The sequence below is a fragment of the Lygodium microphyllum genome, chromosome 8 (genome assembly GCF_053477565.2).
Source record: "Lygodium microphyllum isolate KBCC chromosome 8, Lygodium_microphyllum_v1.1.10, whole genome shotgun sequence".
NCBI classification, from domain to species: Eukaryota; Viridiplantae; Streptophyta; class Polypodiopsida; order Schizaeales; family Lygodiaceae; genus Lygodium; species Lygodium microphyllum.
Window position 1 is genome coordinate 40,190,596 of NC_141142.1, and position 17,816 is coordinate 40,208,411.

A 17,816-nucleotide genomic window follows, 5' to 3' on the forward strand; every position below is an offset into this window, starting at 1 on the left:
GTGGGTGCTGCTTGGAGTGGGAGGGAGGCAGTTTGGGAACTGAATCTTAGAAGTTTGACAGTAGAATTAGCGAGTCTGGGCTGTGGAGTGTTGCCATCTGAATTAAAAATCCAAGAAACGTTTATACCGTAAATACTTGCCTACCTTCCCTAATTGTAGGGTCAATAAATCGTATTATTAAATTTACTTATTATACTCTCTCTCTCTCTCTCTCTCTCTTTGTGTGTTTTCTCTTAGTCTTTGTCTATCTTTCTCAATCTCTCATACTGGTTTTTTAATCAATTTGGTTTTTACTTCAATTCTTTCTCACATATTAGCTCTCTCTTTCTTTCTCTCTCTTGTCGTCTTTTTCTTTGTAGCTTACTAGATTTTACTTTTATACCCCTCGCTCACACACTTCCTCTCTTACATATGATCATTATATGTTGAGATAGGAAAGAGTGTTAAGTAATCTCAACCTAATTTTATAACGGTGGAGACAAACTCAAATAAAACTAAAAAATGTAAAGCATCTCTATCTATTATTGACAATGAAGCTTTGAATCTTGATTTGAAAGGCTAAAAGAATACCATTGCGAAGCACCAAGAGAACACCGGTGTCTAATGAATGCTGGGAAAATCTAGCCGCGGAGTGCTTACTACGCTATCTTATATAAAGAAGGATGGGGCAAATGGATGCTCCAAAATTATTATTCTCATGGCTACAATGACAACATGCGGTCCTAGTCTTCATTACCTTCCAGCCCGCGCGTCCCTCTCGTCTCGTCTCCTTCCTCCTCATCGGAGGCCATTCAATCTCGCAGTTCCCTGGAAGCGTTGCCCGCCTTCATCGTCATTGCGCGCTTCCAGTGAAGACGCAGTTAGTGATAGCACTCAGGTTTGTTATTTTGCTCAGGACCTTCCAACCTATGACTGAAAATCAATCTGTCTGACGCCGATATAGGCTTTCTGTCAACTAACAGAAGATTTAATATCTCCTGCCTCGAGCTTGAAGGCGAAGTTTGAGATGCTTGATCTACGAATACCTAAAGCTTTTTCCACTCTATTAAATCATAGACAATGTTCACTACAATGGCCTCTCAGTTTCACCAGTGAGGCACTACTCTTTGACACGAAATTCATGATCAGAGAGACAATAGGTACCGGATCTTTCATGTATTTATCACAGAGAGCAGTTAGATTTTTTGTATATAAGTAAGAGGCATGACCTGCAACAGTTTTACACACAGGGTAAAATGTATCTGCATCCCGTCAGAAGAGGTCCCACTAGATTGAAATATTTTGAAGTGGCTACAACATCATAGAGAAGGCTCTATGTACTACTCAATAACGCTGAACATTAAGTGCCGAGAACTGAAGTGCACATCCCCAGCAATTGTCTCATCTTCTCTGGCATCCATGACACCCAAATAGCAGGCTGCTGTTCTAAATGCAGAAATGCCTACATGGTATTTGCAGACTATGAAAGTTCTTCATTTGGATGCTCCTATTGATGGTCGTACTAGAAGGCAAGCTCGTTTGCATGATGATGCACATACCATGGAATTTATTATGGTAGCAGATACATTTGATGATGAGGAGCTTGAATGTTTTGAGGATGCACAACATAGTGTGCATTGGATGGCAGCAATGCAAGTTGAGTTTGATTCCATCATAGACAATTAAACATAAGATTTAGTGTCTGTTCCTGTTTGGAAAAAAGGCATCGGTACAAAGTGGGTCTATAAGCTGAAAAGGAATTTACATGGATCCATTAACAAATATAAGGCCAGGCTTGTGGCCAAGGGCTGCACATAGAAGAAAGGCATTGACTGAGGAGACATTCGCTTCTACCTCCCGCATAACTACCATTAGGTCTATGGTTGCTTTGGTTGCCCATTATGGATGGACTGTGCATTAGCTTGACATAAAGACTGTATTTTCATAGGGAGCTTCAAGAAGGAGCGTATGTAGAATAACCCATTGGTTTTCAGTTATGGGATTTGAACACTTGGTCTATAAGCTGAAAAAGGCTTTATATGGTTTGAAACAAGCTCCTCGAGCTTGGTATGTAAAGATTGATTCTTTTTTACTTAGCCAAGGTTCATAAACAGCTCATCAGAGTCTTCCCTTTATGCATGTAAAGAGGGGGGATCCTTATTGGTAATATGTTTATATATTGATGATCTTTTGCTTACAAGGACACATGTTGATTAGATTTCAACATTCAAACAAAATTTGCAGTAAACTTTTGAGATGTCAAATTTGGGGCCTTTGCACTATTACTTGGGCGTTCAGTTGATTCATGATGCTAGGAGTATTGGATTGTCACAATCGAGATACATTGGTAAACTTCTTGAGAGGTTTGGCTTACAGGATTGTAAGCCAGTTTATACACCAATGGAACCTGGACTGAAGTTGTCATTGTATGATGACAATGACTTGTTTGATATCTTTGTATATGCTCCAATAGTTGGATGTTTTATCTACCCATGTAACACAAGGTCGGATATATAGTTTGCAGTTTCAGTCCTGAGCAGATATATGCATTAGCCACACATGTCCCATTGACAAGCTATCAAGTATGTTTTCCGTTACTTGCAGGGTACTAGGACTCTTGGATTGCTTTATGCCAAGGAGAGACCATTGCACTTACATGCTTACAATGATTTTAATTGGGTTGGTGATTATGATTATTATCACTCAACTAGAGGTAATTGTTTCTTTCTTGGCTCATCTTGCATCTCTTGGCTTAGAAAGAAACAATCCATTGTTGCCACATCATCATGTGGAGCTAAATACAAGGCAGCTTTTACTACCACAGTTGAATGTGTATGGCATGCTTGTTAGCTGATTTGGATGTATCTGTCATAAAGCCTACTTCTTTGTTCATTGATAGTCAGAGTGCCATTGGAGTGGCATGAAACCTAGTATTTTATGCATGCATGAAATACATTGAGATCCATTATCACTTTGTCAAAGAGAGGCTACATGTAGATGATATCAGCCTTGTCTACTGTCCTATCATCAATAATGTGGTAGACATCTTTACCAAAGCTTTTCCTCATGACAAATTTGAAGCATTTCGCAATGCTTTAAATTTGAACTCCTTTGGTGGATGAGCCTTGTATCTTGATCACTCTTTACTCCAGGGGGTTTGTTGGGTTTGACTCACACCTAGGCTCACAGATGAGTGTTGGCGATCTTCAGTAGGACATTAGGGCACTTTTTACTCTCAGTACGAGAGGTTTTTTTCCCAGATTTATTTTTTTCATTTTATTTGTCTATATTACACAGCTTTAGGCACTTATTGTGTTTCACACTCTTCGAGTGTGAACATCCTCTTACAACCCTAAGGTTTAAGAGTTGTACTTTGTACTTCATCTTACACTTTAGATTATTGTATTGATATCGTGCTCTCATACTCTTAGTTGAGCTTCGATCTCTTCTTACTCTCAGAAGTATCAAATTACTTTGGAATCATCGAGCCAATATGTCTTCGCAACAATTGATTTACAAAAGGTTTGTTAAATTCCTTCATTTTGAAATTCGTCTTGTTCTCAAGATGTTGCTTGAAGTATTTGTGATTCTACAATTTCTTCATAAACTGTAAGTATTTTTGATCATACGAAAGACTATTTGCTTTGGTTGAAGTATCTCATTCGCTCCTCATTCAAATTTGAAATGGAATCTTTGACTAAAATTGAGTATGAGGAAATAGACTTTTTGTTGCTTTACAAATTTGTACATGGGATAAGATGAGAATAGAGTTTTTTTTTTCTTCCACATCAAAAAATACATTTTTACCCTTGAAAGGGAATCTAAATTTATTTTGATTTCAATCAATGGCTAGATTTATTCTTCTATGTCAAGGCATTCCTAATACAACATCACAATGATCAAGATCTCCCATGACAAAACTCTCACGATCCACATAATCTCCTATCTCAAATTGTAGTTTCCGAAGAATGGGAGTAACTTCAGACTCCATTTTTTGAAAAGAAGCACTTGATATTTTTGGTGTTTCAAACCTCTCCTTTGGTAGATGTAGAACTTTGATAATCCGAGGATAGATATAATGATATGTAGCCCTTGTATCAAAATGAGTGAGAACAGGTTGATTAGCAATCTCAAGCCATAAAATGCTTCCTTTTCTCTAATGGAGATTGATTTTGTTACAAGGATTCCTTGGGTATACGTTCGCTTGAGGTGTCTTTTGGGTCTGATTTTCCTTCTTTGCCTTATTAGGACATCGGTTAGCCATGTGTCCTTTTTCACCACAAGAGAAACATTGTCCGCTTATATATTTTGTTAGTTGTTGATATGCAAAGTACTAGGGGCTGTGGACTGTAGGTAAGGATGATTGTTGAGAAACCGAGCCATTCAATATATTTCTTCTTCTTCATTTTTATTTTGGTCTCCATTTACAATCCCAAAAAGGCTTTATTTGGATCATTATTTAGTGTCAGGGTGCTACCCAAGAGAGCTAGGGTGCCACTCGAGGAACTTTAGTGAGTGCCACTTGAGAGAGTTAGGGCACGACTAAAGACAGTTTGTGCTTATAAGTACGGCATTGACTTCCCTCATTCTACATCCCACATTCATTCCTTTTGACACTCTGTTACTCTCTTTCATATTCTTCTCTTTTTTCTCCATACTATACTATGCTGTTTACACCCCATGAGGAGGATGTTACGGTTTATGGTTTCTACATCCATCTCCACCTGGCATTTTGCAGTCTACGCCATTTGGCATCAGCCCTTCTCGCTTGGCATCATCATCAGACTTGCGTTTGCAGTAGTTTCAAGCTGTCTACAGCAAGGTACGCCCTTTTTATTAGCCCTACATCAGATACTTGTGTTTTTATATGTTCTTCACTCGTGAAGGGCTGCCCAATACTTGCCTGCCTGCAGCTACCTATAGGGAGGGATCTTCATCAAATATTCTTGTGTTTTCTTCTTCAGTTGGCTACCCAACAATTGCCTTAATAGCAGCCATCATCTTAGAGAGATTTCAACATATCCTTCATCTTTAACAGTTCTTGAGGATTGCATTTCAATCCCTCTATAGCTTGCTGTCCTTTCCTTCACCATTTAGTATTACTTTGATACCTTGCAGATTGAAGGATTGCATTTCACTCCTCTTCAATGCAGATTCTCTACAAGTGCTGATGCCTAATCAGATAGGATAGTGCAATCATCTTTAGAGCTTTGGCTCCATTGTATCAGCTTGATTCACTTAGCACGATTTAGTGATTCATCTTTCATCATCTTCTTTTGTGTTTTCTAAGTTTCTCTTCTCTCTTAGTGTTTGCTATACACGCTTTATGTTTCTCCCCCCAAACCCCATTGTCTATTTTGACATGGTATCAAAGCCAGAGTTGCTCAGAGAGCCAAGAAGATCCTCTGTATTAGAGAAGGCAAAAATAGGTTGTGGGAGTGGCAACATCCTCTGATTACCCCATTTTCGTTGCATCATGGGGAGTTATTCTTATCTTTTTCTTTCTCCCATCCTCCCTTTTTCAGGTTGACACTTTGATGCTATGGCTTCTCTTGACGGACAATCTATTAGATGCTCCTACTACAACAAGAACGGTCATACCACCAAAGACTGTCGACTTTAACCTTTGCTTCCCACAGCTCCCAAGTATATGTGCCACTTGGCACTTCTTGTGCCACATCTCCCTTCTAGTCCACATAGATCGTTTTGCACCAGCTGAACAATGATTTTAGCACAATGGTAGGTTGCTAGGTAGCAATGATGATGGGGGCATTGAAGGGTTGGTGTTGATAAAACTGGTAGTGGACGGTGATAGCAAGGTGTATTGATGACCATTGGTGAGGGCAAGGATGAAAAAATGGTTTAACCCATGATTTCCATTTTTTAAAGTATTGAGTGTGTTGCTCTAGCATAAACTTGAGTTTCATATATACACAAACTTATCTTTGGGCTATATGAGAGTGGAGAAAAATTAGCTAATCATTTGAGATAAAGTTTTAGGCTAATTCTAAGGTACCTTAATAGGGTTGGGCCATTACAGGGGTGCCTTGCCCTAATCCGATGTGTAGACTGATTGGGGCAGTTGCTTCCCATGTGGCAGTTTGTTGCTTGCATGTTTGTGCCCGTTGCTTTTTGGCAAACACTCCTAGCATGGTCACTCGCCATGTCATTGGTTTGTCACATCATCACCTTTTCCGTTGTCTTTGACAAAGGATGACCACTTTGGTACTGTGTATGCTCAATTAACGCTCCAATATTGATCCATGGATGCTGCTAGTGGATGTTATCAGTTCATGGGTGAGTCTATGCATGGTGCAATGGGCTGGGCGTTTCGTGATGTGGCGCCTGCCTATTTTTGGGCGCCAATTTGTGGTCAGCAAATTATTTTATTACTGGTCGACTTCATTGTATGGCCCTTGATTTATTGCTGACCTGATCATATTATTGGCCTATTTATGGCCAGGCGCTCCCTCCTCCTTAGTCAATTGAGCATACACTCACATGTTGGTTCTAGTGGAGGGGGGGAGCCGGTGTCAGCGCCCACATAGTTGGTGATTCATTGTTGTTTCTGTACCATTGCTTGACTAGGTGTATGGATTCCATTTCCCAAGCATTCTTCTGAGTTTTCCTTGCAATGTTTCTCTTTTGTCTTCTATCTTGTGTTATGCTGTCCATTGCAGCAGATTTACTTGCTTCCATTGCTGCATCCGCTTCTAACATGGTATCAGATGGCTGTGTTAGGACTTGTGGTGCTGATTTTTTGTGCTCCAGGTTTGTGTTTCACCTCTTCTACTGCTGATTTCTTCATCTATTATCTGCGGCAACTGATCTTCAGCTTGTGCAATCATTTGCTGCTTATTTCGGCCTATTTTTTTCCTGTACTGATTGTGTTTTTGGCTGGAGGATCAATGTTTTTAGTGTCTGTGTTTGTTGCAGGGCTGGGTGACATCTTCCATGTCTGCTTGACCTGCTTCTGACCTCTCTGACCCTGCGTTTTATACAGCTGCACCTGCATTTTCAGATTCTTGCTCTTCTGCAGGACAGGGTGACTCTGTTTTCAGGCTGTATTGTTCTATTTGTGGTTGCCAGCACTTTGTTTGTGTACTTATTGGCTGTGATTCGATTTGTCTTCTCCTGTTTCCTTTCTTTGTGCAGCAGTTGTTTGGTTATTTGATTAGCTTTTGTGATTCACTGCTTAGCTTTAGAGAGGGTTCCTGGTATTTAGTTGTTGTGTTCCATACACTACACTTGCTAACCGGTGATCCATTTTCTATGTGCTTTCTTTACTGCTTGAACTCTTGAAACTCTTGTGAGTCTATAGTCTTGACACACATCTATCACTCCAGATTCCTTGCCTTTGTTAATCTTCTTTGTACCTACCTCATCATAGCTCCTTTGGCTTTTGTTGATGCTCAACATACAAACATTGTTTACTCATCTACGAGTGTTATGTTGGAGACTTGATGTGTTGAGATCGAGGTTTTGGTGAGGATGTTGTCTCTAGGTACTCTAGCTGTCACTAGTAGTTCTACGAAAGGAGGAGTGGACAAGGACGAAGGGTGGTGACTCTATTGACAAGTCAATATTTATAGGTTGAGGTTGCAAGCTCTAGTCATGCAATCTTGACAATGGTTGTAGGGGCCTCCCTTCTAGCTTGCTAGTACAAGTGATGCAAGTTATCCCTCACAACTTTGTAGTGCTAGAGAGGGAGTGTGAGACGATGGTGACAATGGGGCAGTTAGGCCTTATCCATATAAGTATATAGTTGCACAGGATCCAAAGAGGGGTATTGCTTGATGGATCAATCAAAGTTTGGTAGTTTGAAATCTTGAAGATGGGATTGGCATTCAAGTTCACGATAAGTTGTTTGACAGAGAACAGAATTTTGTTCCTTGTTTGAGCTCACATGAGGGGATACTTTGGTAGTTTGGCCGAAGGAGGGAAATCCATCGTCATAAATGTGCTATTGCATTGGTGATTGGATTGTCACATGTGCTACTTCAGAGGCATTGTTGACGGACATAGAGAGTTACTATCATATCTTCTCTATTTTTAGGAGCTAGTACGATCAATATCGATCTCATGTTCTTTTGGAGGCACCTTGGTGGTAATTGATATACCCATTGCTTGGGTATCTATGATCCTTTTTGAATGTCATTGTTGTATGTACTTGGTAAGTTATTATTGTTGTATAGCCAACTGTTCTCTCGTTAGTTAGTTGAGCATATATTTACATGCAGGTTTTGGTGGAGAGAGGGTGTCGATGCCGGTGCCTACACAAGCTACAACTACCATTGTTTTTGTACTATCTTGTCTTGGTATATAGATTCCATTTCTTGAGCATTTTTATGAGTTTTCTTTGTAGTGTTTTTCTTTTCTTTTGTAGTGTTTCTATTTTCTCCTCTCATGTTGCATAGTCCATTATAGTAGATTTACATGCTCCCATTGCTGCACACACTTTTGATAGATACTAGCCAGAGTAACTGATCATGATAGACCCCTAGCTACTAGGGTCCATGTTGCTAGTATATGCATCTACTTGATGCTTCAAGATTTGATAGACATGCAGTAAATGAGATCCATGGGATCTCTTATATTTAAGATAGGTTCAATGGCATTAGATAACCAATGTGACATGGAATTTCTCTTATGTTGCTTTGTTGAATGTGTGAGTCAATGGTGGGGATAAAATACCTTTCATATCATGACCTTGCAGTTTACCATTTTGCATCTTGTCATGGGCGTCTTACCAAGGAAGAAGACTCTAGGGTTGTATAGACAAAGAAATGATAGAATATTCAAATAAGAAAAGCTTGCCTTTTTACCTTTCTTACTTTTAACCCTTTGGTATTTGGAGTTTGTACCAAGAAGGGCTAATTGTATATGTGGCATAGTAGAAGGATGGCCATCCCAATGTCGTGCCGCTATGCGGACATAGTGTGAAATACTCTAGAGTGCATCGTCATTCGGCTTTTTTACTGATCTAGAGAGTCAATGCTATATTAGTTATTAGTGTGAGCGTCCATAGTATGGATGGTTCAAAAATACTAGATTTTTAGACAAGTTTAGCCTTTTTTTATATTGTAGATATTATTTCTTGTAAATATCCAAAAGCTATAGACAACTTCTAGAACAGGATGACATGTAAAAAAAGCAAGTGGCTTTCAATAAAATTTTTGGGGATTTTATGCAAAAAGAAGGATTGGCGAAATCGTGCGGTGCGATCGTAGTTTACAGGCAGCAAATAACACTCCGAACTAGGAGGAGTGATCTGGGAGAATTCTGATCAGGTGTCCTCGTATTTTATTCTCTTTTCGGAGCCAATGGAGGCATCAGATTGGCGGTTTGAGCAGCAAAGAGGAAGCTATTGTTTTATGCAAGTTTTTGGTCTACAAGAGATTTATCTTCTAAGGATGTAGAAATAAATTGTTAGGCTTTACCTCTATGCTTTTACATCTTCTATTTCTTCGAACCCCTTCTCTTCCGTCTGCTCCTCTCCTTGAATCTCCCTTCACCTTACTGTCTCTTACCCCTGTGGTAGACTTTTGATCCCAAACGCTCTAACACCAGGTCCTTGGGACACCCAGAAGCCATTTTGGGCAAATGTGCCAAAGGGGAACTAGGATGGGGGACGTCCATAGAAACAGGGAACACCCGTTCTGGGCCTTAGGAACGGATTAACGCGTTCCGGCATGTGTCTACTAGCGAAACGCCCACGGAACGTTCGTGCTCTTTCCCAGCCTTGTTCCTGCCCATTCCAACCCTATTCCAGGCCATTCCAATAGCCATTCCTTGGAATCAGACTGCAATGTCCCCAAATTGGGTAGTTCAGATCAGGGATTGCCCCAAATTTGGGGCTTTTTCAGCAAGGATTTAGGGTATTGGTCTTGGTTGCAATGTCCCCAAGTTTAGGGCATTTCAGACTAAGCATTGCCCCAAATTTGGGGCTTTTTGAGCAAGAATTTGGAGCATGGAATTGGCTGCAATGTCCCCAAAAGGATCGCCCAAAATTTGGGGCTTTTTCAGCAAAGATGTGGGGCATTGGACTTGGCTGCAATGTCCCCAATTTTGGGGTATTTCAGATCAAGCGTTGCCCTAAATTTGAGGCTTTTTCAGCAAGGATTTGGGGCATGGCATTGGCTGCAATGTCCCCAAATTTGGGGCATTTCCAATGTGTTGACTGATATGTGTGTGTGTGTGTGTGTGTTTTGTTTCCTCCGTTCATGTTCCCTAATCCTAAGCGTTCCCCCCGTTCTGGGGTTCCCGTTCCCCGTTCCTGGTATTATGGGGACGTCCCTTATCATGTCCCTAATAGCCATCTGCCCATCTTGGCCATCCCCTTTTTATGGTCAGCTGACTTGGGATGTTTTTGGCATGGGACGTTTTCTTGTTGTTGTTGGAGTTATCATTCTTCTTCTATTCAATTGTATGGAGTTATATCAAATCACTCACATTGTGTGCATGCATAGTTTTTCTACAATGGAAGGCACACATGCATGCGTGCATGTACATGCATGGTTTTTCTACAATGGAAAGCACACATGCATGTGTGCATGCACATGCACATATTCTGCGATAGTATATGTTCACCTACATCTTGACCTACCAACATCACACACACATATTTGGTAACTATGAAATTCAAAATGTTATTAATGTATGATGTCCCATTCCCCATCCCGGCCCCCCTCCTTGTTGCATGCTTTTGGCCATCCCCTATTCTTGACCAATGTAGTTAGGTATGATTTGTTCGACCCGTGCTGTTTGTGGACTTAATGGGTAGTAAACATACACAAAAAAATGTCAAATAAAATCCATTGTTTTGTACGGTCATTAAAAATACATAGAAATTTAAGGGTTAGGCTAGTAAATATTACTTGTTTTAACATGAGAGTGGCTATTCATGAGATAGAGTGTTACAAGGCATTATCCATCCAATTCTAATATAGTTTATAAACCACAAATGTCTTTGCGTTAGTTTTCAATAATGAGTCATGAATATGATGAGAGGTTGAGACAAAATGTAAATCCAAGACTCTAGTCACAAGTAATTTCCAAGATCCAATTTCATTTATAAGATCAAAAACATATACGATGGATCAAAAAACGAAGCTAGCTGCAATGATGGATCATGATTCAGGGATCATGGTATGGCAAGTCACAAGTGCCAAGCGGCAAGTTCAAAAACTAGTAGATACAAAAATAAACTGAAGGCTAAGACTTAAGGTGAGATGTGTGCAAGGTAAATGCTTCATGAAGAGGCTTAGGCATTGTGATTGGGATAAAGAATAAAGAGATATAAGTAGAGGTAGGGGAAGGGAAAGAAGAGGAGGTAAAGGAAGAGGAAATAGAATTATAGCTACACATGGGGATGAGATACAAGAGGAAGAGGAGGATGGAGAGGTGGAGAGAAGTGGACGAAGGAGATCCGAGAGAGAAGAGTAGAGGAGCTTATAAGAGAGAGGTAGAAGAAGAGGTGGTAAATGAGGTGTAGGTAGAGGTTAGTGAGGATAAAGAGGAAAAGGGTAAAGTCAAAAACTGGTTTTTGAAAAACACCAACTCACAAAAAAAGGGGGGTGAGAACTGGATGGATCATACATGTCTGACTAGACTGGATGGATTGTATATATGGATCCGTCCATGGACATAATGCAATCCTGTTCTTGACCATTTCCTTGTCCTCATTTCGGTCCCCCTCCTCCCATGTTAGCAGTGCTTGTTTGGGCTACCAAGTCTTTTTTGCCCTCATGGCTCAAAATTTTTAAGAATGTCAGAAGTTTTGTTGTCTGACTTTCAGTGATCTTTGCATATGAGTGGATATTTTCCCTTTTAAAAATGCAGTTAGAATAAGGGATTTTTTGGTTGGAGTTTGTAACACATTGCACTGGTTGATACTCTTTTCTTACATTGTGTCTATTTTTCTCTGTGGAGATCTTGCATTTTTGCTCATACGAACATCAGTCTGTTGTCTGTAGGTTGCAGTTGCAAGAGCTGGAACTCGAACATTTTCCGTACCTTTGACATTGGAGGAGAGTGTGGAACAGGTGATATTCTACAACGTCACTCACTTGAGAATTTATTCATGTGAGATTGTCAGCTTTTCCTTCACTGTCCATTTTTGGATATAACAAGTACTAATTAGTGATCCAGCAATAGAATCTTGAAGCATACTGGTCACTTGAAAGATAGAAAATATTGTAAGGCTGTAAAGACTAATTCTGCCAGACTTGCAATATATGATTCTAGTTCGAAGTTTGAAAAGGGTGATGCTACAATTGCTTTTGGTTGACATGTTTCAGCTCAAAATTGCAGGCACTGCTAGCATGTAAACAAGCTGGAAAAGGTGGCTTGAGAAGATTGCAATTGGAAGTTTTACTTCCTCTCATTGGGGCCACAGACCTTGATGACTGGCCAGTATGTAAAAATCAGATTTAATACTTCGCATGAACGCATACAGCCATAAGGTTCGTCACAAGGAAGGTTGTATTGGGCATGGCATTGCAAAATGGTTTTTGTGAATGCACTTATTTCACTGAAATTTTGTAGTCCCTTTTTTTTTATGGACTTGCTTTTTCAATATCCAAAAAGCAAAGAAGACAGATTACCTGTTGTGATTACATTTGGCTTGTGTTAGCAGGGCGGAATCCAACAGCAGTTTAAGGCTGCAATTCCCATTGTGTTTGCTTTACTGAAGGGTCTTACTGGTGTTACCAATCCTTCACAGGATGTTACTGTAAAAGAATACATCTTAGATGAAGGTGATGCTGTTGGAGTGTGGGAAACGGAAAAGGTATTGGCTGATGTTTTCTAATATGATTGCTACTATTCAGTTTTTCAAACATTAAAGCTTGGATAACATGCAGGTGCTAGAAAGCCGGTTTTTAATTATCATCCCTGTTGCTAAAGGTTCTGCTGGTTCTTTTTCCAAATGCTGATTGCCTTGAGAAGGTGGAAGAATTAGCAGGCTCCAAAGATCGTATGGTACTGTTTGTCAATCCTCAATGGCAAGCAGGACAAGTGAGGAAAAAACTCTTTTTAACATGTTTACAGTACTGAGCTAATAGTTTGGCAGTTCGTTTTTTCTTGTCATATTTCACACATTCCTGATCACCTTGGAAGCTGCATAAACCTGTATGTTCACACAAGTGTTTCAGGGTTTTAGTTGGACCACAGAGGCCATATGGGATAATGAGTCCCCAAGATTCAGTTTCAAGCTACCATCATTCCTTCTCAGGGATGCCCAAAAAGAAAAAAGAGAGAAACAAAACTCCCCTTGTGCCTGTTGCTGCTAAAAAAGTCTAGATAGGATAGCTTTGACCTTTAAAGCCCAGATAGACATTGTTGCCTTAACTTGTACAGGCATATGTTTCCACCATTTTTCAGTCCGCTGCTTAGACAGATTAGTAGCGATTTCTTTCCATAAATATTTGTGCCGCTTTTAAGGGAAACACAGTACACTTCTAACTCAGTGTACAGGATTCTCTGTTGCAACCCTAAGTTCTCTGCTTGATGGGCTGTGGATTTGGTTTTCCTGTTAACACTGTCTTGAGAAACAACTGACTGAAATTTTGGAGGTGGTGAGACAATTGAAAGAAGATCTACCCTTTCACTTGAATGCTAATGTTGGCAACAGTTCCTTTTATGAATAAAGCATCCTGGATTAATATAGAATTTCTGAAAGTATGCATCAATGGGAGTATCAAGACAAGTCATTTGCACTTAGCCACTTCTCTTGAATGAGCTAGTCAGTACACTTAGAGTTTATGAAGAGAATGGTGCATGTTCATTTTGTGAAGGTATTACCTCTACGCAGCAAGAGCTTGTTTGTCCGAATCTCATGCCTGGAGGTGATGACATAGTCAAAGCCAGCATTTTCTTTTCATTTTTTGTGTTTTACTAGCTGGTTTTGTAGTCACAAGTATAGGAACACTTGTCATATAGGTGAGTTGGTTTTCAGAGAAAAATTAATTCTTTGTATCGTGAGCACAATTTAGACATTCAAGATATTGTGCAGAATATCCTTTGATGAAGCCATATTATGCTGGGTGTATAAGGTCAAGAAGATATTTGCGCAATCTATTGGCCAAGACTTTGGTAAGAATCTTGTACACAGAGACCATCAAGGAAATTGGTCGCCAATGATTCAAAGTTGAGGAGAACGACATTGTCCATTTGAACAATAACGCCCACCCACAGATTAGAAATGAGCAGGGTTGGTGCCAACCAGTGTGTAAGATTGAAGAGCCTGTCCACGTCAAACAGGCAGGAGGACTGCTTGCTTGGCATTGAGTGGATGCCTTAGATTGCTAGATGGCAAAGACTACTGAAAGAGAAACCAGTACATGAGACTAAACTTGACACACAACCAATTAGGTTGACCATAGGAGGCATTGCATCAATGGGGCAATACAAGACTCCAACCAAATATGAAAAGTTTTTCTACAGACAAAACAGGAGAGCTCTTGAAAATGCCACTCTCATAAGTGCCAAGGGATGGACAGAGATGCAAAGGTTGATTGCAACAAATGGTTTGGATGATGTAAAAGCCCTTATAAGAGACGAGATTGCAGCAACATGTATGCCAATGATTGACAAGGTGACAAGTGACATGAATGCAATGCATGAAACGTGGGGAAAGGAATTAAATGCTAAAATGGATGCAAACTTGAAAGCATGTCTTAAGGTGTGGGGTAGCATGCAGCAAAAAGTCATGAATGACATGGATACAAAGCAAAAAGACATATGTGACAAATTGCAGGAGACATCCAAAAGGGAACTAAGTGCTGCTATAGATACAAACAGGAAACATGCATTAATGGCTGGAATGATGCAAAATACAAAGAAATCAAGGTTGACTTGCAGGTTGATATGACAGATAACTTGAACAAAGTAAGCGATGCTTGGAAAGTAGATATGGATGCATTGAAATTTGATACAAATGTTGTAGTATGTTTCTTCCCACCTACCTATTCAACATTTGTCCTTGGGGAGAGATCACCATTTCAAGTACTACATGAGAACATTATGAGGTATGCAGGCATTGGGGACATACTACTAATGGGAGACTTTAATGCTCGAATAAGAAGTGAGCAGGTAGACTTTTATAATACTAAACATGAGATGTTTTAAGGAGTTGGCATTTGACGAACTAGGACTTGACAGGACATCTCAAGATAAGGAAATGACATTATATGGATCCCATTTGCTAGCATTAGGAAGTGCTCACGGATTAGCTATATTCAATGGTTTATTGAGATGGTCGGGAGTGGATGCTTTCACTTGTTGGAGCAGCAAAAAGGGAGCCATCATTGTGGACTATGTAATGGGCTCACTAGCGTTAATTTCAAAAATTAAGCATTTTGAGATATTTGATAAGCTGATTGGTCTAGCAATCGACTATGCAATTAAAAAATTCACCCTAGCATGTGGTCAAAGATAGGAAGCATACACATATGTACACACATTTCTGCACTATGAGTTTTTAGAGCAAACTTTGCATATCTATAGTGATGTAGTACGAGATGGCTTAAGCTAGCTAGACCAGTATGAACCACAGGAGGATGTCACTAAATATGTAGTGAAGGTTTTACATACAATAGCTACAGAGGCATTCCCATGTAAGATGGGCTCTATTGCACCATGCAGATGCACTGCCCCTTAAAATGCTTGGTATGATGATGAGTGCAGACAAACTAGGACCTACCTATAGAGGGATATTACACTAGGGACATGCACACACGAGTATGCATGAAATCTCTTCCATCGTCTTGTGCGGAAAAATAAGAAGATAGCCAAACTAGAGTTTGAGATGTATAAGAATTTTTTGACCAAGTTGTAAGGCATGGATGCAATTTCATGGTAGACAACCCCCAATTCAGTTGACATCACCTATGGTATAGCATGAATGTGCTAGTGCACTGTATGATGTTCCATCACAAGAGCAGTGTCCATGAAACTCTAGACCAATTCTTTATGGAAAAAATGGTGAGGTATGCCATTTGGAGGTTAAAGAATGGGAGAGCACATAATCAAGGTGGCTTTGTGATAGAGCATTTTGCACATACAAATCATGTTATCCTTACAATGTGGATGAAGGTACAAATGTTCATAATATACAATACAAAATAAATAAATGTCTGAAAGTGAAAAGCTATGAAGATCATCATTGTCACTATTAAGAGAAGGAAACCACGACCTCCAAACTGGAAGGAGAAGTAAAAGGGAAGTATATTCTCTTGATCAATCTGAAGAAATAGAGGAGGGTATATCCAAGCCGATTTGTGGTAGAAGATATTGTAGAACTAGCTAGTTGAACGCCTTGGTCAAAATATCTCCAAAATTGTCACTTGACGGCACAAACTCTAGGTGAATGGTGCCTAGCTCAACCTGCTCTTTAGTGAAGTGGTAGTGAATCGCTACGTGCCATGTCCAAGGGGTGATGATAGGATTGCCTGCAAGGGCAATGGCACTCTGGTTGTTGTAGTAGACAGCTGTAAGCGACTCACAAGGAAACTAAAGTGCAGCCAGCAAGTTCCTCAGATAGATGGCCTTTGTAGTACCATTGAAGAGATCTCGATACTCTGGCTTTGCTGTGGAAGCCGCCACCGTCTCTTACTTACGGCTAGCAGTACCATTGAAGAGATCTCGATACTCTGGCTCAGCTATGGAAGCCGCCACCGTCTCTTGCTTGCGGCTAGCCCAAGAGATGGGGGCTGTGTCGAAGGTGTAGAAGTAGCCTCCGTGAGAATGTGGGGTGTCAGGATCTTTCGCCCAATCAGAATCAATATATCCCTGTAAGCATAAGCCATAACTATAAGTGAGTCCATAATTATAGGTGCACCTTAAATATCTTAACACATGAAGACAAGCAATCCAATGAGACATTCTAGGTATATTAAAATATTGACTAAGCAAACAAACTGAGAATGCAAGGTTTGGTCTAGTATGAATCAACTAGAGTAATTTTCCTATAACAAAATGATAGGTATGAGCATCAAAAGGCTGACTCGAGATATCCTTGTGTAGATGGATAGTGGGATCTAGAGGCATGGCCATTGGTTGTGGCTGATCAATGCAATATTGTTCTATCAGCAATAGGGCGTACTTTTGCTGTGAAAGGAAGATACTTTCCTCGGATCTAACAATCTCCATCCCCAAGAAATAAAACAACAAACCTAAGTCAGTTATCTAAAATGTAGAGCAAAGATGTGTCTTAATTTTTGCGAGAGCCACAAAATTTGAGCCAATGAGTAATATATCACCAGCATATAGTAAATATACCTGACCCCTATATTAGTGGTGCATATATATAGATTTGGATCATAGGGAGTAGAATTGTATCCATGAGTTCGTAAGAACTCGTCCATCTTGTGGTATAAAGACCTTGGTCCTTGCTTCAACCCATAAAGAGCTTTTCGTGAGTGAATTACCTTGTCAGTTCGGTTAGTGGAAGAAAAGCCGGGAGGTTGCTCCATATAGACTTTGTGCTCTAAATAACCGTTCAGAAAGGCACTGTTGACGTCCATCTCATAGATCGGCCAATTGTGGTGAGTGGTGAGCACAATCAACAGATGAAAGGATGTTAACCGAGCAATAGGTGCAAAGGTTTCTTCATAGTGAATGCCATGCTTTTGCTTAAAACCTTGCACTACAAGCCTTGTATTTGTCTAAAGTATCATCAGCCTCTAGCTCGATCCTAAAAATCCACTTCGTCTTGATAATGCAAGGATGATTCACCAATGTCCAAGTCCCATTGCGATTGATACTATTCAATTCCTTTTCCATGGCCTCATATCACAGAGGGTCCTAGAGAGCCTCTTGCTAACTGTCCGCCTTAG

General features: G+C 40.1%; 1 protein-coding gene across 3 annotated transcripts in view; it reads left to right on the forward strand.

The window, feature by feature from the left end:
• The first annotated feature begins 665 nt into the window (after positions 1-665).
• The window catches only part of LOC148032189 (uncharacterized), a 94,063-nt gene continuing 76,912 nt past the window's right edge, over positions 666-17,816 (forward strand). Inside the window, exons 1-5 of one of the 3 annotated variants that reach the window (XM_087682819.1) lie at positions 666-877; positions 11,955-12,023; positions 12,292-12,393; positions 12,617-12,769; positions 12,886-12,960. In XM_087682819.1, coding sequence (XP_087538945.1) covers positions 698-877; positions 11,955-12,023; positions 12,292-12,393; positions 12,617-12,769; positions 12,886-12,960 — 579 coding nt within the window. In that variant the 5' untranslated portion in view covers positions 666-697. Of the gene's footprint in view, positions 878-11,954; positions 12,024-12,291; positions 12,394-12,616; positions 12,770-12,885; positions 12,997-17,816 lie in introns of all 3 variants that reach the window. The other 2 variants (XM_087682818.1, XM_087682820.1) reach the window with 2 other exon arrangements.